At 38.1% G+C, this 27,854-nt stretch overlaps 1 protein-coding gene across 1 annotated transcript in view; it reads right to left on the bottom strand.

The window, feature by feature from the left end:
• LOC130569440 (disintegrin and metalloproteinase domain-containing protein 12) overlaps positions 1–25,269 on the bottom strand; it is a 77,277-nt gene extending 52,008 nt beyond the window's left edge. The window contains exons 1-3 of the mRNA XM_057359094.1: positions 24,913–25,269; positions 7,091–7,194; positions 3,171–3,244 (exon numbers count right to left, since the gene is read on the bottom strand). Of these exons, the coding sequence (XP_057215077.1) occupies positions 3,171–3,244; positions 7,091–7,194; positions 24,913–25,015 (281 nt within the window). The 5' untranslated portion in view covers positions 25,016–25,269. The remainder of the gene's footprint in view (positions 1–3,170; positions 3,245–7,090; positions 7,195–24,912) is intronic.
• Positions 25,270–27,854: the final 2,585 nt, after the last annotated feature.

A 27,854-nucleotide genomic window follows, 5' to 3' on the forward strand; every position in this document is an offset into this window, starting at 1 on the left:
TTTGGAGAGGAAACAAAACCCTAGTTATTCCCAGAAATAACATTTGAAATTGTACGACTTAATACAAAAGTTCAAATAAACTGAAGAAGAATCAATTGAATTCATGTTTTGATCCCGATGAACTGAAGGTTGAGAGTGTTAGCGCACATCTGATTCATTCTGAGCCTTTCTGTCAAACACAAAATAAATACGTACAGAAGTAATACTTCTATTTAAATGTAATAATCTATCTCAATAAAAGATTCATTTCATACCGAGTTATAGAGCAAGAAACACAAACACATCTGTCTGTCTGCTGGTGTGTGTTTCTGTGACCCTGATGGCAGTTTTACCGTAGTAAAGAATATAAACCTGGTACATGCTGACTTGAGCAGAAATTGTTCTGTTTTAGAAGTTCTGCTTCTCTGTGTTTTTGGTGATATTTGAACAACTGGTGCACATTAACTTCACCGGAGCTCTTTCTGTTACAGTACTACATTTTTTTTATTAAAGTGACGTTTGGGATTGACATGCAGACTAACAGATGTCAAAGATGTCAAAAAAGTGGAAATTTAAGGTCACCTCACATCAGAACCGATAACTACAGCGGTAACTATACACCTGGAAGCTCACCAACACTTACATAAAATAAGTGCTTTTAGTATACTTAAAATAACAACGCGTACTTTCAGTCTCATGTACATCTCAGAAATATACTTTATGTATTTATTAAAAAAAAACTGTTGTAAACTAGTTCCTTTTAGTTCAAGTACATTTTTAAACTAAAAAGTGGGCCGAAATAGTATTGAAACAGTACACTTACAAGTATACTACTAGTGCATTGATATTAGTATACTTACTACATATAAAATACTTAAAATATAATTGAACTTTATTTGAATATACTTATTAATCAAATGAACTTGAAGTACACTTATTTTTAAGGGAACACATGATACCGCTATGTTGATTCTAAAGTCGAGCACTGCGGTTAAACATTTTAAGTGTGTGAGAGAGAACTATTGCTTTAGTCTCGTCTGCGTCTCAAATATTTCTCATTAAAAGTCTGACAGATGTCTCTGTCATTAGAGTTTGAGAAGAGATGTCAACAGTGTCTCAAACAGAGCTCAGATTTGTCAAGTCTACCACCAAAAGTCAATATTATTGAAGATCTCGATGTGAACTCAAACATTTCTCATCAAATTTACTCAAATCCAGATTATATAACCTGTACAATCATTTTACAGACACCTACATATTCTTCATGTGTTTCCAAAGATACACACTCATTTCTTTCTTAGAAACATCTGAGACTATGTGGGCTATAAAAGAGCAAGTCTGAGCAATAAAACTGCGCTCAGATCTGTCATGGCTCTGCTTCCTTAGTCATGTTTTTCTTGGTCCTGTAGCAGAGCCATGACAAAGTCTGTGGTTATGTGTGGAGAGAAACTTATTGTTGTCCTTTTGACAATAATATACGTTCTCTCCAGTGTCTTGTCATTGGCCCCATTCCTCTCGTTTCCTTGTGATCTTTCCCTGAGTGTTTAATGTCTCACACCTGCCCCGTGTAATTATCCCTCGTTTGTCTTCCCTATATATACCCTCTTGTTTCTTTGTCCTGTGCTCGTGTATTTCGTTCAATGTGTGTGTTCCTGCCCGTGTGTCGAGTTGTGGATTTCGTGTTTGGTTTACCCTGATTCCCTTAGTGAGTTTTGTGTTCTACCCTGTCATGTCGTGTTTGTTTTAAGACGTTTGGTCGTGTCCTTTAGTTTAGTTTATTGTTCTTGTTTTCATTTTGCCCCCTCGTGGGAAGTCTTGTTTTATATATATTTCTTAGTTCTGTTTTCCCCCATTGTGGGTGTTTTTGTTCTGTTTTTGTTGTTTAAATAAAGCCCTTGTTAACCCCTTCATCGCCACTGCCTGCATCTGGGTTCTTCCACCCCTTTTCCTGACAAGATCTGTGTCACATATGAAGGGATGAAGTCAGTCTACACTTGGCAAACACCTCAGTCCTCTCTCAAGGTCACTTTCTTGTCTTGCTAACGCTGTATAATTCCACCCCATGCAACTTTAAATAAAGTGTCTTCTCTCTCTCTCTCTCTCTCTCTCTCTCTCTCTCTCTCTCTCTCTCTCTCTCTCTCTCTCTCTCTCTCTCTCTCTCTCTCCTCCAGTACAGGGCAGCAAATGATATTTTTTCAAGCAAATGAAGCACACAAGCATGCATGTTTGTGTAGATTCACTTATTAGACTGATTTGTCGCCCTCAGCAAGATTCTGTCAGGTTGAATGTTCACATGCATTAAAAATCTCCAGCACGGGTCTGTGTGATTTTAGTCTCATTATAGTGACACGGGTCGGCCTCACCACGCTGTTCTGTCACTTAACTTAACTTAACCACAGTGTCATCACAACTTTTACAAGCAGAAAACAGACTCTCACAAGGCAGAGAAAGATATTCTAAGATGTAAAATATGACAAAAATATGAAATATTACAATAGCTACTTACTGTCGTATTTTCCTCTGAGCAACACAATAACCTGCGACCGATGATGAGCAAAAATCACATTTGCTTGATTCATTTGTTGGTGTTTGCATCAAAATTGCTCATTTGGCATTTTTCAAAAGATTTGATGCCACTAACTTGTCAAAGTATCAAACCTACCGCCTAACCTTTTCCTCAAAAGACTGGGACCTTCTAGACTTTATAAATGACTAATGAAAGTTGCGTATAGTCACCAAATTACATTCGATTTGGCCAAAATGAAGAAAAGTGCTCGCTATTTTTCTGTTCAAAACACATCGGGTGACCAGTTAATGGACTGTGGGCACGGCAGTCATATACAAAATTGTTTAGCTTTCCCGTCGAAACATACTGAAAACATTGAACTATTATGAAATCTCCTTCAAACAAGGAACTTTCAGAATCCTAATGTGCACTCTTAAAAATAAAGGCGCATAAAAGTTTGTTCACAGCGATGCCATAGAAGAACCATTCAGTCAAAGGAACTTTAAAGAATCATCTCTTTCTTACCTTTTCATTATCAGATTATCTGAACCTTTTTTCACCACAAAGGTTCTTTGGATGTTCAATGTTCTTTATGGAACCATTTAGACAAAAAGGTTCTTCTATGGTATCGTGAAGCACCAACATAAACGGAGGAAAAAACAAAGAGACTGATGGAAGGACTCACTCATTCTTCTGCAAAGCCAGCAGTAGATCTTCACCATCGACTTCAATAAGAACCTTCAGTGATCCAGGATGACCCTAAAACCAGAGAGAGAGAGAGAGAGCACTATCATCAATACTTTGCTCTTTTTCTCTTATACTTATATACTTTTATTTTTATCTTAATCTATCTTTTATGCACATATACACTTCACTTTCATTCCATTCTCATGTTTCTGCCTAAAATGTACATTTGATATAGATATTTTATTTTATATATTCCCTTTGTTTACTTACAAATACTTTACTTCATATTTAATTCTATATTTATCCCTTACTTAGCACCTTATTTTAATTTTACCTTTAATGTTTGTACTGTATGTCTTTGGTTATATGTTCAATGTTTTGGCAATATTGTAAGAACACGCAATCATGCCAATAAAGTACCTTGAAATTGAAAACCAGAGAGAGAGAGACAGTCAGGCAAAGTGAATTCCAGACCAAATACAGTACACGCTTCGTGACCGATGATGAATGATCCATGCATTAAAAAAGGCAGAAAACCCTGGAATCTAATGAAAGAACAGATCTGGTTTGTCCTAAACTGTGACAATATCAAAACACGAGAAACAAACACAGACCATGTTTGCTGAAATTGTTTCCAGATTTATGCACATTGATGAATGATGAAGAAATGAAAACTCTTGGCGAGGAAAGCGCAGATCTTTCGACAGCCGCCTGTTTATCACTGACGGACAGCGTGCAGCACAACACCAACATCTCCATGTGTCTCATATTCCACACGGCATTTCATCGGATTAAAATGTGTACATGATTATAAGGACAAACATAAATGATCAAAGTTTCTGCTTTGTTTTCCTGGAAGACAAAGAGCACATTTTAAATCTGTGTGTCTGAATACTGTGTCTGTGCTGGTAACGCAACAAAACGACAAAAAAGACATAAACTGCAAGCCAAAGATCCTCCAGATTTGATTTCACGGGTTTATTAAACATGTTCCCCTTCAATTCTTTTCTTGTTTATATTCATTTCCTCAGTTTATTTTTCCCACCCACCATCTCATCATTTTTTGTTTTCGAAAGACGGATTGTTTTCATGAATTATGTGAAAACAGGACAAATGAGCAAGATGGGATGATTTCAAAGAGACTGCATGAGAGTTTCATCTGTCCACATCTGTGATTTAATTGGTTGATTGCTACTTGAAGAGCTGGCTACTGATTGGTTGATGACATAATTACACGCACCTGTGGCTCATCTGCAAACTATAAATATCACATCGGAACTCTTGCTTTGATGATTTAGTTTACTAGAAATTAACTGAAGTCTGTCAGTTGCTTGAATCTATAACATACGCATTAATGATGTTTTGCTGAACAAAAAAACACAGTTTACCGATCCAGTCCATCTTTACTTAATCTCTCCATGTTAGATTTGTGAAATCTGTGCTTCGCTGTGTTAAAGCCAACACGAGCGCTCCGTTCTGTGACGGACGGCGAGGGAAAGCATATTTTCAGCTTGGAGTGGGATAAAATGAATCTCCCAATGTGTCGCGGCTCTGTAGCTGTCAGGACAGGTTTTATGTTTCAATTCTCTCTGACATTAATTCTCTTCACGGTTCGTGGGTCTGAAAGTTCGGCAGATTTACTCGGCAGAGGCTCAGAGGGAAACGGATTTAAAGCCAAAAAACCCCCAGCAAATCATCCATGGCACTTTGCATAATTGCACACGTATGCTAATGCGGGACTGCAACCATCATGCACTTAAACACGTAAGGTTAAGACACAAAGTATTGAATATTTACTGTATTATTTTAACCTGGAATATGGACGGACGTTCATGCGAATGATGAAAAACAATGCAAAATGATAAAAATAAAAAACATGTTTTCTACATTTGGGTGACACAAGTTGAATGGTTGATGACATCATAACAATCCACACAATCCCAAACCCTTTGCCATCTAACCTAAGCTGTGATGTAAACAAACTGATCTCTTGCGAAACAGATCAAATCATTACAGTGTTTTTCTGCAAATTACAAACGTATAACTTCCGAATGCACATGTGTCGTTAAACGTCCACCTATAAACTGTTAACCAGCCAAACCTTGATCCCCTGGCTTGCGTTTATAAATCTCCTGTGAAGGAAACAGCAAACAAAGTGACTTACATCGCTGGAAACGGACATTTGTGGACACAGAAAAGAAAGCACCGTTCTCCAAAAACAACACTGACTCCCTGCTCAGTTTTATCACAGACCACCTGGATGATCCGCGAGAACGGGCCAAAGGCAGACCCTACAAAAGTTGAACGTGTCAGATGAAATAAGAAAAGATATTTTCCACAAAAACAAAAGAGCACCCCGACCTCGTCTCAGGATTGATGTGTGCTGTTGGGAGTATTCGGTTGTTTTGAGGTTGCTGATCTAGAACCTTTTATAGGTGAACATCACAGCGTCGCCAGTGAGCTGAATCTAAATAACTCATGATGAACAATAATCTTAAAACACATCTAGGGTGTCTTAAAGTGACAGTTCACCCAAAAACTAAAATTCTGTCATCATTTACTCGCCCTCTTCTCATTTCAAACCTGTGACTTTCTTTCTTCCGCAGAACACAAAAGAAGATATTTCGAAAAATGTTGGTAACCGAACAGCACTGGACCCCATTCACTTCTACTGTATGGACACAAAACCAATGCAAGTGAATGGGGTCCAGTTCACAACGTTTTTCAAAATATCTTATTTTGTGCTCTGCGGAAGAAAGTCATACGGGTTTGAAATGACAAAAGGGTCATTGATGTAAATGATGACATCATTTAAATTTTCGGGTGAACTATCACTTTAAGAGGCGCATGTGGCACAAAAAACACCAAATCTTAGCAACATCACCATTTATTGTGATTCTTCTGAAGTCATAGCATAGCTGTGAGAGGAACACTCCAAACTCTAACACTTTTTTTCTCTGAACTATTCTTTTATTAAAAATGATGATGTTACCCACTGGAAATGTTCCCGAAAAGGGGAGTTCGTGAACATCAGACCAAAGATAGTAAAACTGGAAGCATTTTTGTAAAGCCAGTCACCTTCCAGTTACTTGACCAAAAGGTTCAAAAAACATTACGTTTGAATAATCGCTGCCAAAGACTTAAATACATCTTGTTCGGAGTGATTTCTATTACGTTTGATATACAACATCTCAACAGAACCTCTGATTTCTGAGTTCAACGGATTCATTCGCACACATACAGAGAGTCACTGGGTGGTCTGGCGTTACTCTTTACGATCGCTGCTTACGGCCATACACATGTGAAATCTCTCTGTTAAACCTTTTTACAAACTCCAGTAAGAAAACACACTCGAGGTAAACAAATTAACAAACAAATGGGCTCAAAACAAACCAGGCGGGCCTTTATTCTATAAATCGGGAAATGGTTTTCATTAAAGACAAAGGAAAAGAGAGTCCTCCTGAAATGCGTTCTCACAGAATTCCACAAAGGGTCACAGAAACGGAGCTTCTGAAACATTTTTGGTGAACCCCTATAGGTCATTTATCAACGTAAAGGAATCCCAGAAACCATAGAGACTGATAAAATGTACATGCCATACGTCAATAAAATCCATAATACGAAATAAGAATAACACCAGTAGTGATTTTCTTCTTAATAAACAACCCTATTCATCCATTGATTACCCCTACGCAAAGAAAACATGTCAATATAATAAATAATTTAATACATACTTAAAAATATATAGACTAATGCATTGTTATAATATTGAATAGAACGTAAGAAATTGCCGCTTTTTACATATTGAGAAATATAAGCACTTGTTTCCAATATATGGAAATGTATTATTTAACATGATTTAACATTGCATTATATTTTCCCATATTTTTTATTTCGTAAGGGTATAATGACGCTCACCAGTGACTTCAGGAGGTTAACCGGTCTCTGCTGTCCTCCAATGAGCAGGCGTGGTTCAACGACGTCATAATGTTCCAGCGTGCCGCGTTCATCCGGATGACCGGCTGGAAAGAGAAACAAGAACATTTGAACATTAAAGCACAAATCTGCAGTCTAGACGTGTCACTGTCTGATGACATCGCCGATCATTCGCTGACTAACCCTGTTGACCGTATCTGAATCGAGCTTTCATGAACATCTTGTGAAAATAATCTCCAGGGTTTCATTCGGTTAAACCCTCCTGAAGTCTTGAGAATCTGCTCTGTGACCTTTGAAAGCCGTCGCAGTGCCGCTGTGAACACAAGATCACTAATCAATGCTTTCAGACATCGGGTTTAACCTAACAACAGTCGCCGTGGAAACTGCCAGCATCTGTTTCAGCACCCGAGTCGATTTAGATCACTGCTCTTTAATGACCAAATGGAGCTCTTTCCAGTGGGATCGCTGTCCCTACATCCCATATGAAAGAAAGAACGCAGATGAGATCTCTTTAAAAGGATACTTCACTCAAAAATGATTATTCTGTCATCATTTACTCACCTTCCAGTTGTTCCAAATATGTATAAATGTCATTGTTCTGATGAACACAGAGAAAGATGTTCAGAAGAATGCTTATAACCAGACAGATTTTGCCCCCCATTGACTCCCATAGTAGGAAAAAATACGATGGTGCCCCAGAACTGTTTGCTGTTCTACATTCTTCAAAATGTCTTCTTTTGTGTTCAACAGAACAAAATAAATGATAACGTATTTTTTCCTACTATGGGAGTCAATGGGGGGAAAAATCTGTCTGGTTATAAGCATTCTTCCAAATATCTTTCTCTGTGTTCATCAGAACAAGGACATTTATACAAATTTGGAACAACTCGAAGGTGAGTAAATGATGACAGAAGTTTCAATTTTGTGTGAAGTATCCCTTTAATGTCTCATAGACGCATGTAAGGTAAATGAAGGGCAAATGGAAATGTCTCATCTGCGTCTCAGATATTTTCTTCTGAAAAAAAGAGCCAGAAATCTCGCAAATATCTCCATTTGAGAGACACTGTCAAAGCGTAGGCGATGATAACCAAGTGAATATTTAAAAACTAAAATATGAATTTCTATGCATTAAATGAAACCAAAATGCATTCAAAAATTTTACGCTACATCCTGCTCGACCAATCACCTTCCTCCGTGTACAAATGATTGTTCCTGCACTCAAAAAAATGATTTTTGCTGCTTGTTCAATTTACTTAACTTGCTTAAGTTAAATCAACACAACTTTTGGAAAATCTGGTCACAACATGATTTTTTTATGTTTAGTCATATAACTGAATCCATTCATGTTGGGACAACATAAAGGAGTTGTGTTGTGTTAACATAAAACACTTAAAACTGGGCAGAGGACTTATATTTCCCAGCATGCTTTGCATATAACTGCATTTTGAGAGTTATTTTCTTAAGTAAGTGTTATTTTATGCATTTTTCAGTAAAAAAAAACACTTGCTAGTGTTTAATGTTCATTTATCTTTAAGGTTTTGAAGAGTTTGTTATATTTTTGAGTTTTGTGGTTAAAATTGTTCAGAAAAGCATTGCCTTTGGTTAGGTCGTGGGCAGTTATGATCCTTTACTTGCATTTCTGTTGAGTTCTATTAACTCAATATCTTCTTATTGACGTTAAATGAAATCATGTACTGTATATTTAATGTTAAGAATGTACAATATAAAAAAATGTTCTTGAGTGCTTACATTAAATAATCTAATCGATAAAATTGGGTTTTTTATATTGGTTTTATGTAAAATATGCATGTATATGACACAAATTAATTTAATCAAGACTACTAAAAAAATTAAGTTCATACAACAAGATTATAAAGAATCATTTCAAACAAATTAGATTTTGTTGGAGAAATATAATTCAATTTCGCGGAAAATTTTCCTTAATTTAATTAAGATCGTCCAACAACTTTTTTTTTGAGTGTGTACAATCGTCGCCTCGTACACACTACGATCACGGCAGCGACACCAACAATATAAACACCTTTATACTCACTAAAACAATACTTCAACACACGCACTCATACACATAAACATCAAGCATTTATCAAATGTGACATCAGCGGAGCATTGAGTTAATGATGTAGAAAAACACTCCATTAGTTAATGACTGCTGAGCCGTGTACTGTACTTTACAACACAAACTCACTGACAATCATTAAACATACACTGAGAGTTTGTGTAGAAAGCCGCAGATTGTCCAAACAATGCACCGCTATTAGTCTTCATTATAAACCGCTTCAAAACTAAAACATCCTCTCGCAATACACCAGCATCTGCTGTTTGTTTTGGTGTTATTTTTGTGCTCGTGTATGTAAGTGAGATTAATGAAGCCCTTATATAGTTTCAATCATTGCTTATCCAATGAAAAATCGAATGACCTGCATCGTAGTTTTCATAAATAAACATTTCATTACTGAAAAGTATCAATAAACAGCTCAGATGTTGCTCTTTCATAGCTAGTTGTGTCTTATTTAAGTATCAACTTACTCTCAGATGTTTCTCCTAAACTTGATGATGAGAAATAGAAACAAATGAGAGTGTAATTGCTGAAACACATGAAGAGTACGGAGGTGTCAAATGAATGTAGATTGTAGAGGTCAAATAATCTGGATTTGAGTAAATGTGATGAGAAATGTTTGAGTTGATATCGAGATCTTCAATAATATTGACTTTTGATTGCAGACTTGACAAATCTGAGCTCAGTTTCAGACATTGTTGACATCTCTTCTCAAACTCGAATGAATGAATGAATGAATGAATGAATGAATGAATGAATGAAGTATATGGAAATATATGAGGCACAGATGAGACTTAAAAAGATGAAAATTCTGTCATCATTTACTCACCTTTAAGTTGTTTCAAACCTGTATACATGTCTTTGTTTGGTTGAACACAAAGAAAGATATTTGGAACAATGTTAGCAACTGACATTTCTGGGCCACCATTGAAAAATTGAATGGTGCTCCAGAAATCTCAGTTGCTAACATTCTTCCAAATATCTTTCTTTGTGTTCAACAGAACAAAGACATTTACACAGGTTTGAAACAACTTAAAGGTGAGTAAATGATGAGTAAATGATGGTAAGTAAATAATGACGGAGTTTACATTTTTGGGCGAACTAGCCCTTTAAGCAAAAGTTTCCATTTGCTCTCTATGATATCTCTACTGTATATCTAGAGAAATAATGAAGAAATGAAAGGAATCTCCTCTGTGATTTTCCATCCTCTGTATGGATTCTCAGACACTCAGTTGGTCTTTCACACCGTTACCCCGCTGACCTCCAATCAGACAGCATCATATCTCACAGACGTCAGACTCCCTGCGCTCTGGTTCCTGTGCCGCGTCTCTCTGCACGATCAGCAGAGTTTATATGTTGAGCAGGTTTCTGGTCTGCTCCTCCTCAGCCGACTGAAATCTTCTATCAGTGAACTAAAGACCAAACGTTCCCAACAACCGAGCTGAGCACAGAAACAGAATATCTGTCTTAGCTCTGCAACGTGTCAAGAATGAGGGATTCCCACCCGCCGTCCACACCGTGACAAGAGACAGACACTGTGAGCAGATAAAGACTCTGAAATCTGCAGTTCAGCACACTTACTGACTCTCTAAAACACTGAAACCAACTGAACCAGAATGATTGTTATTTTCTCTTTAGTTTGGCTCTAATGGTCTCAGAGATCCACAATTATGAATGAAAGTTCCGTTACACAAAGTCTGCCCCCCTTTAAAAAAATCACAGGTGAGAACTATTTATCTGAGACATGAATGAGATTAATTGAAGAGCAAATGGAAACATTTAAGTCTCGTCTGCGTCTCAGATATTTCTCCTGAGAAAAAGAGTCAGAAATCTCACAGACGTCTCTATTGAAGAAGACGTCTCAAACTGAGCACAGATTCGTCTCGTCTCAGATTATTGAAGATCTCGATATGAACTCAAACATTTCTCATCTAATCGACTCAAATCCAGATGACTTTACTTCTACAATCTACATTCATTTACACCTCCATACTCAACATGTGTTTCAACAATAGTCTCAATTTTCTTTTTGATCATTTCTCTTGAGCAATTTTAGAAAAACATCCGAGAATTGATACCAAATTTCCATTGCAATAAATCTAATAAACGTATCTGCCAAGTACTTGCCATCACTGGTGCAAAAGCAAATTGCACCGAAGCATACGAATTCCTACAAATTAGCCACATTGTAAAGCGGTTATGAATTGTGAGAGATTGTGTTGGACAGAAGGAAGGTTTTGAGGTCAGTTTGGGTGGCAGAGACGCCGGGTCTAGACTGACTTTAACGTTTAACAAGCACACATGGAATCATCATCACATTTTAGGCTGCTTGATTTTGGAAGCTCTCTGAAGACACCACACGAATCTATCTATAGACTTCAACATTAATAGAACGGTTGGCGAATGGACACTATCGTCGACGTCACAAAGCAGGTCAATAAAATGCACATGAGAAGACGTTTGTTCGTTTGAGAAACCATTGCTTGTGTGGTTGAGCTTTTCTAAGAGAGTCAGTAAATGAGAGTGTTTTAAGAGTCCACGAATGTGGTAAGAGAACACGTCTCCAGCTTCTTTTTACACGTGCAATAAAACCAAGTGTGAAACTTCAGCTTTTCACTCATCTCCCGTCATGTTATTTATACATCTTCAATAGACTCAATAAAGCCGGCATGTGGTTTGCGGCATCTAGATTTGTTTGCTTTCTGTAGAAAGAGTCACGAGTCTACTGAATTTACAAGAGCAAATAACAGAACAATAAAGGTGTGAGGCTTTGAAGCGGCGCCTAGGAAAACTTGTTTAGGCACAAATCCATTTTTTCTTTCAATATTAGAAAGGAAAATGTGGTAAATGTTCACAGTCGGTCAGCGTGTCGGTGCGGATAGCTAGCGGTTATCTGCTTTGATCTGCCAGTGAAATGATCAAATATCTGTCATATAAAAGCTCACCGTGATTTATCTTCAGACAACGAGTGACATCTGCCCTGTGGAAACTCCTGACCAGTGTTGGGTGTAACTAGTTACTAAGTAATTAGTTACTGTAATTTAATTACTTTCCCCTTGAAAAAGTTAAGTAAGGGATTACTCTTAGTTTTCTGTAATTTAATGACAGTTACTTCTGATGTAATTAAACTAAATACTTTGTGTAATATGTGTGTGTGCAATAGTGGAATGGACATCAAAATTCAAAGTCTAACTATAGAATCCGTGCTTTAATGTATAATTCTCACATTTGTAATACTTTGGTCAGTTAATAAGAGTACTTTATGTAGTTTATATTATTGATTTGAATTAATTAAAAGAGCCGCTTCATGTCTATCTTTGAATCACTTAACTCATCAAGGTTGATATATATAGGACATAGAAAGTAATTAGTAATAAGTAACTAAATACTTTTTGGAGAGAGTAATTTGTACAGTAATCTAATTACACTATTGAATATGTAATTAGTAACTAGTAATTAATTACTTTTTCAGAGTAGCTTACCCAACACTGCTCCTGACCTCAGAACACGAGCCGTGTTTTCAACTTTAAAAGAGAGACGGCTCTCGAAACATTTCAATACAACTCAAATCCACACAAACAGCTGGGATTCTCCTGTCGAGCCATCACAGATTTCCCACAAAGCCTCGCTTCAGCATCCTTCAGAATCGATGTTTCAAAGGCCTGAAAATTCAACGACTCTTGGACACAACAAACCGACTCTTATCTCCTTTGGGATTTAAAGTTACATTCGCGCGGAGGACATGAGGGGATGCGAGAGAAAACCTTTCCGAAACATAAATCATGCATTTTTGGCTCGCAACCATTTCACAGCATAACCACAAAAGCCATCACAGTACAGGATACACCAAAGAACCCTAAAACTTCTTGTGAACACCCAGGGGGCTGTTTTCTGCCTTACACAAGCGCTCGATGTGACAGTTTGTGCAATAATAGTGATTTCCTCACAGTCTTTTTTTATTGCAGATGGAGCCATCTTTCATTTGCCAATGGTAAAAGTCACATTTTACTAAGAGTAAAGCCTTTCCAGTGACTCAAGCACAAGAGACGATTCTTACATCTCTCCATCCCGCTGAGATGTCCGTCAGTTCAAAGGAAACCAGTAAGACTGCATTAGTGAACCAGTAAAACCAACACAGACAGAAAGACCATGATGGAGAAAAGTTGCACGTAGATATTTCTGTGTGCTGTACACGAAGAGGTGTGAAATGCCTGTAGATTATAGAGACCAAATTTGATGAGAAATGTTTGAGTTCATATCGAGATCTTGATTGCAGACGAGATAAATCTGAGCTCAGTTTGAGACACTGTTAGACATCTCTTCTCGAACTCTAATGACAGAGACATTGGTGAGATTTCTGACTCTTTTTCTCAGGAGAAATATGTGACATGCAGATGAGATTGAAGTTTTTATTTCTTCTCCATTTAATCTCACTGATGTCCATGAAAGCTCTGCTCATCTGTCATTTTTCAGCATGCCACCGATCTACCCCGGTACCCACTAATGTTTCTCTTTGAAACATCCAGCAGCACGATGACATCAGCCGCTCAGCGTGTTCATATCCTGCTGCTGCGCTGCATTTGATTAAATATGAAAACACAACGCTGCAGGCGACACAGAGACGATCTCTACGTGAACAAAGAGAAGAGAAGCTCTGGCTGCGAAGAAGAGAACAGATTGCAGTCCAGGATGAAGTGTGAGAAGACAAAACCCATTTCGGTCCTGAAGAATAAAGAAAATTGGGGGTAATTGTTTATAATTAATATTGTAATATTGTCACCAATCTTCCAGGCAAAGCTGTGCGTTTCAAGTCCAATCGTTTAGAAAAAGAAAAGCAAACATCTCCCCAACAATTTCAAGAATTATTCGAGGAACACAAGATTTCAAACATAATGTCAGATCTGTCTTATCAAACACCACAACCAAAGCATCTTTCATCTAATCCAGCAGAACTGCACAGCTCAAGACACGCTATCATCTCGTTGTGTTCTCATTCACTTCTCATTCTTCTCTGATGGGGGATTTGAGGGAGGATGACCGTGATTGTGCGTGCGTGTGTGTGTGGGAAGGGTAAACCCTACGGTATAGGGACAAAATGTCCCCACAAAGATGGCAATATCCAAAAACCTTGTCCTTGTGGGGACATTTTTTTGTCCCCATGAGGAAACACGCTTATAAATCATACAGAATGAACTTTTGTGAAAATGTAAAAGAGCAGACAGTTGTGTGTGATTGTTAGGGTTAGGGGTGGGAATATGATATACAGTTTGTACAGTATAAAAACCACTGCGTCTATGGAATGTCCCCATAAAACATAGAAACCCAACATGCATGTGTGCGCGTGTGTGTGTGTGTGTGTGTGTGTGTGTGTGTGTGTTTTGGCCGACCTCCACCATAAACATCTCTGTGTGTAAGAAGACACTAAACAAACACTCAGAGACGCCGGCAGACATCGGGTCCATTGACATCAGGGTACTGTACTGAATATCCTGAAGTTCAGTCATTGGGTCACATGACCTGTGATCGAGTGAGACCACAAGTCACTCACACACACAAAAAGAAAAAACACAATGGAAAACATGACATTTTTGAGCTAAAGGAAGTGAAATTAAAAGAAAAGTTTCCTCTTAGGTTCTTAGGTTAAGCAAAAAGTCATCTTCTAAACTAGAATTCACAACTTTGGGTTTTAGAGTTCCTAAATGGTTCATCAGAGTTAACGTGAAATCAGAACGACTCGGTCAAAACATCTGCGCATGCTATTCCAAAAACACTTCACTGACTTTCATCAAAATTCAAACTTTGACGGCTAATTCCTACAATAGCTTGTCAACCCCTCCCTTACATCTATAGTGTTCCCATTCTATCATTCTTTTTGTAAACAAAAAAAATCACATTTCTACGTTACAGCATCATTCTACATTTGAACTAGTTGAAAATCCTCTTTAACTCAGGATTATCATATTTGTCACTTACATCTACAGAGTACTGGTGCTTTAAAGTATATTAACGTTGTTGAGTTCATACTTTTCTTTTAAAAAGTATGAAAAAAGTGCACTTCCATAATGTACTTCAAGTGCTCTATTTTTGCTTAATATACTAAAAATAGCTCCTGAGCTCCTCGGTGAATGTGACGCCCCCTGCTGGACGCTTGTGTCATTGTGACCTTTCTGTCCCGCGACCTGAGCACCTCTTATCAAGAACATATGATGAGCGTATGTGGCAGTGATGTGACTGTGACATGTGTCTGCCTCCGTGTGTGTGTTGGGAGGAGAGGTGAACATGCCAGCTGTGTTTGACTCCAGCTGGTCGTGTGAAACACATGTATGCCACATGCTCAATTATCTTGATCACTTCCAACAACCCAGACAACAGGACGAGCTGGAGCAGACTTTCACACAGCTGTGTGCCCATGACACTATTTGAGAGGGGTAGGCTCCCAAAATTCTGCCATCATTTATTCCCCCTTTTATATGGCACTAGAACCCGTATCTGACTCTTTAATCAGTGGAACACAAGAGAAGATATTTTGAGAAATGTCTCAAAATAAACAGTTTTGTGTTCATACAATGGAAGTCAATGAGGTTCCGTGTTGTTTGATTATCAACATTCTTCAAAATATCTTCTTTTGTGTTCTGAAGAAGAAAGAAAGTCATACAGGTTTGGTGAGTAAACGATGAAAGAATTCTCCTCTTTGGGTGAACTACACCTTTACCAGCACTAAGCCTTCAGTTTCCATGATGACATCGCAAACGTTCACACTTTACATGAAACTTCCATCAGAATTCCTGAAATGTGCTGCCCTTACAGAAAAGCCAGACGTGAAAAAAAAGAAAAAGAAACGTGTGGTTTTAGAGCATTTTTTTGTGAACGACATGTCAATTCTCATGTGAAACCCACATGTGTTTAAGTGTTATATTTATTTTACTCTTAGCCCTAAAGCACTTTACACGATCTACAATTTGTGTAAAACTTGACGTACGCTCTTAAAAATAAAGGTGCTTCACAGCGATGCCACAGAGGAACCATTTTTGGTTCCACAAAGAACTATTCAACTAAAGGGTCTTTAAAGAACCGTGACTTTTTTATAATCTGAAGAACCTTTTTCGCCACAAAGAACCTTTTGTGAAACAAAAAAGGTTCTTTATGGAACCAAAAGGTTCATCGAAGAACCTTTTGAAGCACCTTTTTTAAGAGCGCATGTGAAAAACATCGAAAATTCATATGTTCTTACTTCTTTTTGTAAGGAGAACAACGTGACACAGCATTTAAAAACCTGTTTTACCTCTATCAAGTGAAACATTAATTAAAGAAAATGTCTTCACAAACGTATCAAACTAATAACTCTTATTTTCAACACCTTGGCTCCATTCTGCCATTTTCCAAAGCAATCAATTTAACATGCACCAATAAAACTTGTACGATAAGATCAGAAACACACATTATAGGGTCAACACTGATGTCATATTGATTTTAAGATGCCAAAACCTAAAGGTCTTAAACATTGAAACCTAGTAATAAATCATCCACCATTGAGAACGTATCTGCACTTCCAGATGGAGATCAGCTCTGAGACCTCTAGAGTCAACTGCCCCCGGCACATTCATTCAGGAACATATGCTGATCTGAGATGAGCCAGAAACCCTGCAGATAACCTCACATGACCTTAAAAACAGACCACATGCCCCAGATATCATCTGTTTTCACCCGCTTTCTTTCAAGAAAATGCACGTCATTATCGGAAGATCTCGTAAATGTAGAATTACTGAAAGATCTAATTTTTCTACATGATAAACTACTGTAGGGTTGGAGACACACGAGACGTCAATATTTTCGGTCTGTTTTGAGAACGACTGTGTGTTTTAAAGGTGCATGAAGTCATTTTATGTTGCAATAACTAACACATTCACTGTGATGAACACATGATTTTGAACTCATTTCCAAAAGGTCATTTCTTCAACGTTAAAAACTCATTTAATAAAATAATAAATGCTCAGTGCACCTTTAAATGCATATAAGAAAGAAAAATCACAGATCTATTCATCTCAATTACGTCTCCTAGAAATCAACGAGATTAAATGAAGAACAAATGGAAACTTCGGCTCGCGTCTCTTGAGAAAAAGAGTCGTAAATCGCAAATTGAAAATTCTGAATAAAGAGATCTCAACAATGTCACAAACTGAGCTCAGATGTGTCAAGAAAAGTCAATATGATTGAAGATCTCAATATGAACTCAAACATTTCTCATCTCTGCTGCTGTCCTTGTTAAATATCCACCAGATTTCACTGTTGATCGAATATGAACAGCGAGAGCTGAGCATTTCCTCTTTAGTATTGCTGAAGTATTGCTGAAGATGTTGAAGGCCACACATGAAGGACTGGCCATGCATTTATTAAAGCTCAATGACGAATGGCCCTCGCGGGGTCTTTCTGCTTTAGTCTCGCCGGTCAAACCTAACATCACCACCCGCGTCTGATGTGAGCTCCACTCGAGCGTGAAGACCTCCTGAGACCACCTGAACCGTAAGCCAAAGAGACGTGACAGCGCTCTGTGCCGGAGGCCTCAAGGATACGTTCAGATTTACACGACCTCACAGACACTTCGCGGAAGCGGGGGAAATAAGGCATGCTGAAGGCCGAGAGATGTGACACGGTGGATGAGCGTGTTTTTACTTTAACATGAGGGGTTTTAATCCCAGAGGGAGTCTGTAATGAAGGGTGTGCTCACAACGGCTAAATGATTCATCACATCACCGCCCTTCCTTTCTGCCATCAAGGGCAGAAATGTGTCTGAAATGAAACGCAAAGAAATGATCTGATCTACATCAGCAGCGTAAAAACTTCAACACACATCTGTATTCCGCTGGGATTTCTGTTTATCAGACTGAACTTTTGAATCCAGAGAGAAGAGCTGGGCACTTCTGTCACAGTCTACATGCCACGGCCTATAGTCTAATATAAAAAATACTGTAGTATACTTTAGTATTTACTATAGTAAACTGAACTTCCTAAATACTATAGTTAACTATGTACGTCCTGCAGTTGACTAACTCACTATTATTTACTATAGTACACTACCAAAGTATAGGAACTACTATCTACTATAGAATACCACAATGTACTATAGTTTACTATGGTAAATATTACAGTACACTATAGCATTTATTACAGTTGCCGTGGATTGTAGTATACATTAACAAAGTGTAAGAATAACTACACTACAGTATTCTATAATGTACTACACTTTACTATGGTAAATATTACAGTATACTATAGTATTTACTACAGTTTGTCAAATCACTATAGTAAACACTGCAGAGGACTGTAGTACACATAAAGTGTAAGAATTACTACTCTACAGTATTCTATAACTTACTACACTTTACTACGGTAAATATTACATTATACTACCATATTGACTCCTTTTATCAATTCTTTACAGTAAACAGTGCAGGGTATGGAAGGAACTATTATACCAGAGTATACTACAGTTTACTCTAGTAAATACTAAAGTATACTAGCATTAAATACCATTTAAGAATTTACTTGAGTAAACTCTGCAGAGTACTGTTAGTATACATTAACAAAGTATAGGAATTACTATAATCAACTATAAAATACCACAATTTATTATAGTAAATACTTAAGTGTGTTTGCAATTTACTACATATTACTATAGTAATTAGTAATTATACTACAGCATAAACTACAGTTTATCAGTCCACTATAGTTAATACTACAGAACACCATAGTAAACATTAACAAAGTATAGTGATCACTATATTACACCAAAGTACACTATAGTAAATACTAAAGTACACTACAGTGTGTCTAATGTGGGTTATCTATCGTAAGAACGGTGTTGATTTAATAAGGCTCAATTACTTTACTAAAACAACAACAACACAATATTTTAATAATATATTAACAGAAGACATTTTTAAGATTGAGATACAAGAGGATGTCATATTGTGAATAATTCAAAGCTGTGGGAACTCGCAACATTTTTCAGCGTGTGACATATTCACAATATACAATACGTAGCACTTAAATAAACCCATATTCTTTGAATTTCTGTTAGATACAACTAAATATCATGATGTATAGTGTTAAAATAATAGGATTGTGGTCGTACAGCCCCGTCACACAGAAGAACTGTGAGCGATAGGCCTTTGAGTTTAAATTTCCAGCAACGACATCCAGTTCTGCAGCCAAATGGACACTTAAAGGTGATTACAGATCAATTTGTTCTGAAGAATGTCTTCACACCTATTAGGAAGCAATTAAATGATGTGTTAAGAGATAACACAAAGACGCGCTATAAACTGGCTTTAACGCTGCAGGCCCCATTCAGTGTAATTGAATGAAAAGAGAGACCAGCTAAATTCAAGGAAGAAATAAGTCACACGGGTTTAAATCAACACTCGGACATGACAGAATTTAGATTTTTAACCGCCCACACCCACACCCGTCGGTCTGTCCAAATCACTTCACCCTCAACCGTCCAGGGTTCCAGCAGCGTATGAACAGTTGCCAGTCAAGTACTGGAAAATCTCTTAGCCAGTCCTGCGTTGCCAGATATTCAGATACTCAATCTCCCTCAGCTGTCCAGACACATTTCTGGACGTGTGGAGCAGCACTTGTTCATTCTGATCAGTAATACAGCCAAAGTCTGAAAGTGTGCCACCTGACATATAAGAATATACTGTATCTGACCTGAGGAGGGGTGGGGGTTAACATCAAACAGCATTCAGAACCAATGTCAGTAATGGGTCATTTCAGAGTGAAAGAGGATATCAGAATGAGAAAAAGATTTATTTAATTTAGTCATGAAAAGTTGGCTGAAGTTGTGGACGGTGGGTTTTTTTCGCACCCTCGTGTTGTTTTAGACTTGTAGAACATTTATTCTTTTTTGTAGCAATAGGTGAATTTCGAAGTAAGTTCCGTATAATAGGGACTAAGCCCAGTTTATAGTGTGTGTCATTGTCTCTTATAGGGGGTTCACACCAAACAAGAATTAAGCATTTTGAGCGAGTAAATCACATACAAAGTCAATGCAAAGACACGTATAGACGCAAACTCTATAGGTGCGAATGACGTGAATTGGGCGGTGCGATTGCAGCAAACGCGCGTCAATCTCCTCTTCCGTGCAAATTGAAAATATGGTCACACTTCAGTATACAGTAGGGGGCAAATCCCGTTATTAACAAACCATTAACTAAGACTTAGGTTTGGGGTAGGATTAGGGATGTAGAGTATGGTCATGCAGAATATGTGCTTTATAAGTACTAATAAACAGCCAATATGCCAATAACAGGCATGCTAATAACAACTAGTTAATAGTGAGAATTGCCCCCTATACTGAAGTGTTACCGAAAATATTTGTCAGATCGCGTCACTCGCGCGAAAATAACGAACTTTTCCCGTGAGTAATAAAGAGCGTGGAATGCGATTGTTCGCGTTTGGTGTGAACCCAACATTAGGGGCGATTCACACTCCGCGTCTTGTGTGCGCGCAAGTTCGTTATTTTAAATGTAGACACGCGGCCAAATAGGGAGCGCGGACGGTGCACCGCTCTCATTTTTCTAGGCGCGTCAGCACCACATGGATATGGAAAATTTCAATTTTTCTGAGTGCCGCGCACGCACCGCGGGCGGTTTGACTAGTGAAGGCAGCACGACTTGAGTTTTCAATGAGGTTATAGACCCGAAATGAGAATCGCCCCTTAAAAAAACAGCTCACTCAAAAATAAAACTTCACCCTCAAGTTGATCCAAATCTGTATACATGTCTTTGTTCTGATGAACACAGAGAAAGATATTTGGAAGAATGCTTGTAACAAAACAGTTCTTGGCCACCATTGACTACCATAGTAGGAAAAATTGCTTTATAAATGTATTTGTTCAGTTGAACACAAAAGAAGATATTTTGAAGAATGTATGAATCTAGGCTCGCGGAAAACACGAGCTGCGCCTCTTTCTCTCTTCGAATGACAAAAAGTTGAACTATTTCCAGCTCGATGCGGTGCCGCGGTGACCCCCTAGTTGCACGAGCCTGCCGCGCGTCTACATTTAAAATAACGAATATGCGCGCGGAAAAGACGCGAAATGTGAATCGGGCCAAAATGAAGACAGAAATTTCATTTGGTGTCTTTAAGACATCTTTGCACCCTGTACCCTCAAAGCAAAACTTTACTTTGTATTAATTGTGCACTAAAGTCTATACATTCTCTACAAATGAGCAATTGGACATACAACAGACTCTAATTGAAACAAAAATAAGTTTATTATAAACTAAAATGTTTCTCTTCTGACAAAGCTCACACTTTTATCCAAAGTGTGACTTATTTAGAGATCTACACTGAAAACATCCACACTTGACAACCACCAACACTCTAAACTGATAAATCCTTCACAGTAAGGTCAGTAACATCTATAATAAAACTAAATAGAGTCCTTTTAGATTTCACATTGTTAGGAATAATGTGACTAACACACGCTTGTGAATTCTAAGAACACACCACTGTGACCCTCCTGCATTTAACAACCGATCACGCTAATGAAAAAAGAACAATCTGTGCGGATGCCAACTCCTAAAGCCCAGCTATTAAAGATTTCCTGAAGCATTAATGCAAGAACACATGCGGTGCTGTGGAAACTCACCGGTTTGAGTCCCCGTGAGAGAGCGAGGAGACACCTGTTCAGATAAACTCACTCATTAGTGTTTAATGATGGCAGCAGGTAACCGCCTCCTGTCAGACCGCTGCCATGTTTCACATCAGCGGGGAATTGTGGGAAGATGAGGGACTTTATTTCTACCCTGGACCCCGGAGGAAGATGCCAAACGAGAGTGTAATTCTTAAAGGGACGGTTCACGTTAAAATCACGAAATATTCTCAACTGAACTGAATCAGGAGTATTTTCTTACTTCCATGAGAAATAAATGTCTGTTTTTCATCAAACAAATCGTCATAGAGATTTGGAAGAGCATGAGACTGGATCAGGTTTTCATTTCTGGGTTAACTCATTATTTTTAAAGATACAGTTCTCCCAAAAATGAGAATTCTTTCATCATTTATTCACCCTTATGTCATGGCATGAATTTATTCCCAACCTAAGGTTCTTTCTTCTGCAGAAAACAAAAGAAGATATTTTGAAGAATGACGATTACCAACCAACACTGACCTCCACTGTATGAACACAAAACCATTAAGACATTTCTCTAAATATCTTCTTTTGTGTTCCACTGAAGAAAGAGTTGCGTACAGATTTTGAATGACATGAGGATGAATAAATGATGACAGACTTTTCATTTTTGGGTGCACTGTTCCTTTAAGAACGCTCAGACAAGTGGGAATGAACTCTCTGGGTTTTCCACACGTCTGCAGTAGACACAGGGAACAGGAGTTTAGTCGACATCCTCTTTCAAACACATGTAAGGGTGCTGAGATTCTTTGATCATGGGTTTCAGTAACTTTGTCATCACATCAACACTTTCTGGTTTTACATCCCAGTGTGAAAGATCCAACAACTCTATCCTCACGTCTGTCTGTATCTCTCTCTCTCATTGTCCTTTCCTGCACATCTTCCCCTCTCTCTCTCTCTCTCTCCATCTCTGTCTGTAGTCTCTATCACAGAACCTCTTTTACAGCTCAGGGGGATCTTAGTCATGTTTCATTGATGCATGGATGAAAATATATATATATAAACAAGATACAAAGTAGAGAGAATAGATCTGCTTTAAGGTGGAAATGAAATAATGATGAAATCTCTGACAGATTTTGGTATATTGACAAAACTGAGCACAGATGGAGACATTGTTGAAATCTCGTTTGAAGCTCAACGCATTTAATATTATTTGGGGTGTTTATCAAACGTCTACATTTTCTGCTAGTAGAACAATATAGAGATCTTATCTGTGACTTTGCTGTTCTACTGGATTATTTTTCTTGTGTTTTATATCTGGTTTCATGTGTCATTCTCAGCACCATTGGTGCACTTTACCACGGTGACCAAAGTAACAATAGTTTCCACCACAACATCATGGTGACTTTAGTTATCATTACAACAGTAAACACACACAATCTCCCGCAACGAGTCCTTTAGTTTTGACAAGAACAATTAGCGTTCCCATGGTACAAACTATGGTTACCGTGGTAAATTTCAGTGTCAGCAGTGGTCTTTTGTGTTAAGTCAGCACAGCTGTTTTTCAGAAGCGCTCTGATGTAATGAGGCCGAATGTAATCTCGGGCTGATGAAGAGCACGTCACCATAAACTCTCTGTCATTTATCAAATGTGCCAGCGTCGCGTACGGTGGGTCTGTTTCATTAGCCGAGCTCCTGCGCTCACATCTTCTAATCACAGCGACAACATCCAGTGATCCTGCGTGGAGTCTGATTTCAACTCAGTTACAGCGTGTGTGATGAATGAGCTTTTAACTATTAATGATCCTCAACATGAGATGAAGTCTCCAGAGCACACAATAACATCATCATCACACGCAGAGAAATACATTTAACATCAGGGGCCAAAGTGATTGTCTTCTGTGTCAATTAAGATCGCATTATAAATATGTGTGGAGAGAGAGAAAGAAAGAGAGAGAGAGAGAGAGAGAGAGAGAGAGAGAGGAGAGAGAGAGAGAGAGAGACAGAGACAGAGAGACAGAGAGAGAGAGAGAGAGAGAGAGAGGAGAGAGAGAGAGAGAGAGAGAGAGACAGAGAGAGAGAGAAAGAGAGGAGAGAAGAGGAGCGAGCGATGCGAGTCGCGACTGCTGAGAGTGAAGAGAGAGAGAGAGAGAGAGAGAACGACAGAGAGAGAGAGAGAGAGAGAGAGAGAGAGAGAGAGAGAGAGAGAGAGAGAGAGAGAGAGAGAGAGAGACCTTAGCTGTGATCCTTATTAGTTGCTTAATACGGTAAAAAAATTAAAATACTCTAACAATCCGTTATACTGTTTTAACTTACAGTACATTAGCGCAATAAAGCAATACAATAGACTACAGTTAAGTATACTTTCAATTGAAATAAATCACAATGTAAGCAATTTACCGTGGAATTGTAAATTGTAAAAATAATGCAATCAATGGATTGCTTTATGGACCTAAAACATGCTTCATTTTCTTTATGCAAAGTGTATTTTGTCATTTCGATTATGGGGTCAAATACGGGCAGGGCTTGTTTTGTGAGACTGCCCCACATTCAGCTATTATGTGAAATAAATGAACAGTAGGAATCTCAACTAAATGAGCATTCAAATGAACTTCTGTGCCAATAAGGAATATAAAAGACACGACTGGTACAACAGACGCTGTTAGGGAGAAAAATCTGGTGTTTTTATTACAAAAAGTACAACAGTTCATCATGTGTTGCTTTGGAAAGAGAGCAAGACCCATCTGCTCCCTAAACATAAGCTGCCATGGTGTGTGCCAAGGTAGAGACACACAATACCCAAAATGCTACCGAGATGTTGACTAAAAAAAATAGTTGGGTAATAATTAAAGTAAATATAATGACTGAAAACAACTGACCATACGAATGAAAGTAACATTAAGAATCCGTTCGGATCAAAATACAACCAGCAACCGTGATATCTGGTCTTTTATAGTGTGCCATGATGGCCAAATACGCTGTGTCTAAAAAGGCAGCGCACTAGATTTTGGGACACTGTCACGCGCAGTCATGTGAAACTTGTGAGCGCACAAAGAGAATCTTGTCATGTTGTAAAATCACGCTTACCTCGCAGAAGCAGACTTCCAGCGCAGCAGACAGTCAACACGGACACAACATGCGCGCAGACCGCGGGCAGAAGCGCAAAGTTCGGCCCGTGCCGGGTGGACATGCTGCCCGACTGAAGATCCACACGGACGATCCACGCGTATCACGACCGCACCACCATAATATAGAGCAAGAGCAGACAGCAGCTGATGACTTCAGAGACTTCCTGAAATCTGAGAGACACCAGGAGACTCCATGAACGAGCGCCAGACATCAGCTCTCCATGAGCGGCGATTTGAACGAATGCAGGCGCGTGTAACGGGACGCGCGGTGTGCGCGCGCGCGCGTAATCGGGAGCAGATCTCTAGCACAAAGTGGTGTTGTCAGTCAGAGATACCATGTGCTGTGCGTGTGTGTGCCATTTGCGCCAAACCACACCGGGAGAAACTAGGACGACTTAAAAAAAACTTTAAGACACTATGTAAACAATGCAACACTAATGTGTTTACAAAAGTAATCTAATCTAAGATCCATTTGGTTTGATATTTGTATATAATTTAAAAATTAATTTAAAACCCATCAATGTAGGTGTGTGTGTGTGCGTGCGCTGTGCGTGCGTGCGCGTGTATGTATTTATCTCGTCTTTCTTTCTTTCTTCCTTTCTTTTTCTTTCTCTCTTGACAAACTACTGTACAACATTAAAATAACTACAATAACATGTTTTAGAGAATGGTTAGTTTTCTTTTATGCAATAGTCATAATTGCAAATTATCATTTGTGATCAACGTCAAACGCAAACATGATTTCCGCAGCTTATAATGAGTAAAATCTCTTTATATAGTAAACATGAATCAGAATTGTCTTATAATTTGTCAAACTCAAGACTACACATGCTGAAAACACATGAAAAAAATAACATCCAACAGCATCTGCTGTGCTGCTTTGTGTTCAAAAATGCCCCCAATTCTCAAGAGCAAAATACTTTGCGATTTCTTCACTCTGTTCTTGCATTACCCAGATTTCAAAAGACAAGAGAAACGGATCCAACCGTAAGAGACAGAAGAAATCCATTTACAACATGTCCTGATCTCAAAGACAGGGCCTGTGCTGCTCCAGTGAAAAAAAGAAGAACATTCACTTACACACCTTCTGTTTCAGCTCATCTCAGAGAACCATTTAATGAAATATTAAAGCACAAATGACTGTAAAAGTGAGAGAATACGAATGAAGAATTGTATTACTTAAAAGTATGTCACAGCCTTTCAGAATATTTCATTAGACCGCTCAAAGGTCGCTTTAAAAAATGGGTACCCTAACTATTCCAGATTTTTTTTTCATATAAGTTCATTTAAAATAGACTGAAAGTAAGTCAGATTTCAAAAACCCATGGTTCATTATTGAAATCATTACTTGTTTCTGTTTTTGTTTAGAGACAGAAAGGCCTTATTCATCTTTATTGATGGAATCAAAAGCTGGATGTAATTCACTCAAGATCTGTTGAAGGTTAACAGGGTCATTGTGGAATCTGTCTTCAGGTCAAAATTAAACACAAGATGAGCTCCTGCAGTAACACAATCTCCATATACATGGCTTACAAACCCATTCACCTCTGGGAAACACTCAGCAGGGTAACAGGACCACACCTTAACTTACATTTTATAACTTGCTTATAAAGTGGCTTCAAGGACTATAAACTAATGCACATTTTTAAATGATTTTAAATATAAAATTGTAATATTTTTTTACCTGCACATCATCCGGCAATCCTTCCAGTCACTTTTGGCTTGTTACTAGAGGCAATGAGGAATGAAAACTTGTACTTTGAAACAATACGTATTGCCTATGTAAAGCATATTTTACTAAAATGTACAAATATGATTGTAGGAATTTATTCAAATTGTAAAATACTTTTAAATTTCCAATGTGAGATATTGAGTATTGGTTACAATAAAGCTGTTTGTACACACAGACTATATCTCGTGTAAACAACTATTATGCCTAAAACATATTTTACAACTATGTGAACACAAACACTTAGTGATGCAAGTTTGATTATATAAATTGTTGCATTGTGATGTGAATTTCGCTCCGAAACATTTTAAAATGCACTTCTGCAGTGGGCATTAGTGTAAACAGTCAGTGTTTCTCTTTAGAACAAACTACTGTCACGTAAGGGTGACAGTGAGAAGTCCTTATTTATCAAATGTTTACATCTACTTGAAAAAGAATAATCCGTGTGGTTTAATAGCACTGAAACTTTACCGGCCCCTTGAGAACTGAGATGTGTTACCACCATTACGTACTTACGTAAAATACGTTTTAGGTATCATAAACACAATGTAAAACACAAAGAAAGTCTTCTTGCAACCCAACTCAGCTGCTTAATCATACACTAAAAGTATTCACGCTTTTGGTTTGTTTTATATACTGAGTGTATGCAAGAATGGTGACATAGCAATTCTATCCGTGCTAAATAGTATTCGAAAATGGAATTAGTGGCTGCGTCCGAAATCGCCTACTTCCATACTATATAGTAGGCGAAAACGAGTATGAGTCATGATAGTATGTCCGAAACCTCAGTACGCAAAAAACAGTTGGCGAGAAATACCCGGAGGGTCTACTACTTCCGCCGAGATTCGTGAGTGTGGATCGGATGGCCCACGCAAGCTGAGTAATGGTCAAATTTCAAAAGTAAATCAAATAAATATAGCGGAAAACTTTAAGGCAGACTTCCGTTTCTAATGTAAGTGCCAATAAATTAATTTCTCGTGACTAAATTATGTTTTTTATCAACGTTCACGTTTAGGTTGTTGTTAAAACGTCATGGGTCAAAGAGCATACGGGTCACATGACCATAAAACATGGACGCAGTATGTCCGAAGTGTATTGATACTACTCCCACGCATACTATATAGAACGTAGTGTTTTAACGGCCGATAGGTAGGTACTTTCAGTACGTACTG

This window comes from Triplophysa rosa, linkage group LG18 (assembly GCF_024868665.1).
Source record: "Triplophysa rosa linkage group LG18, Trosa_1v2, whole genome shotgun sequence".
NCBI lineage: Eukaryota > Metazoa > Chordata > Actinopteri > Cypriniformes > Nemacheilidae > Triplophysa > Triplophysa rosa.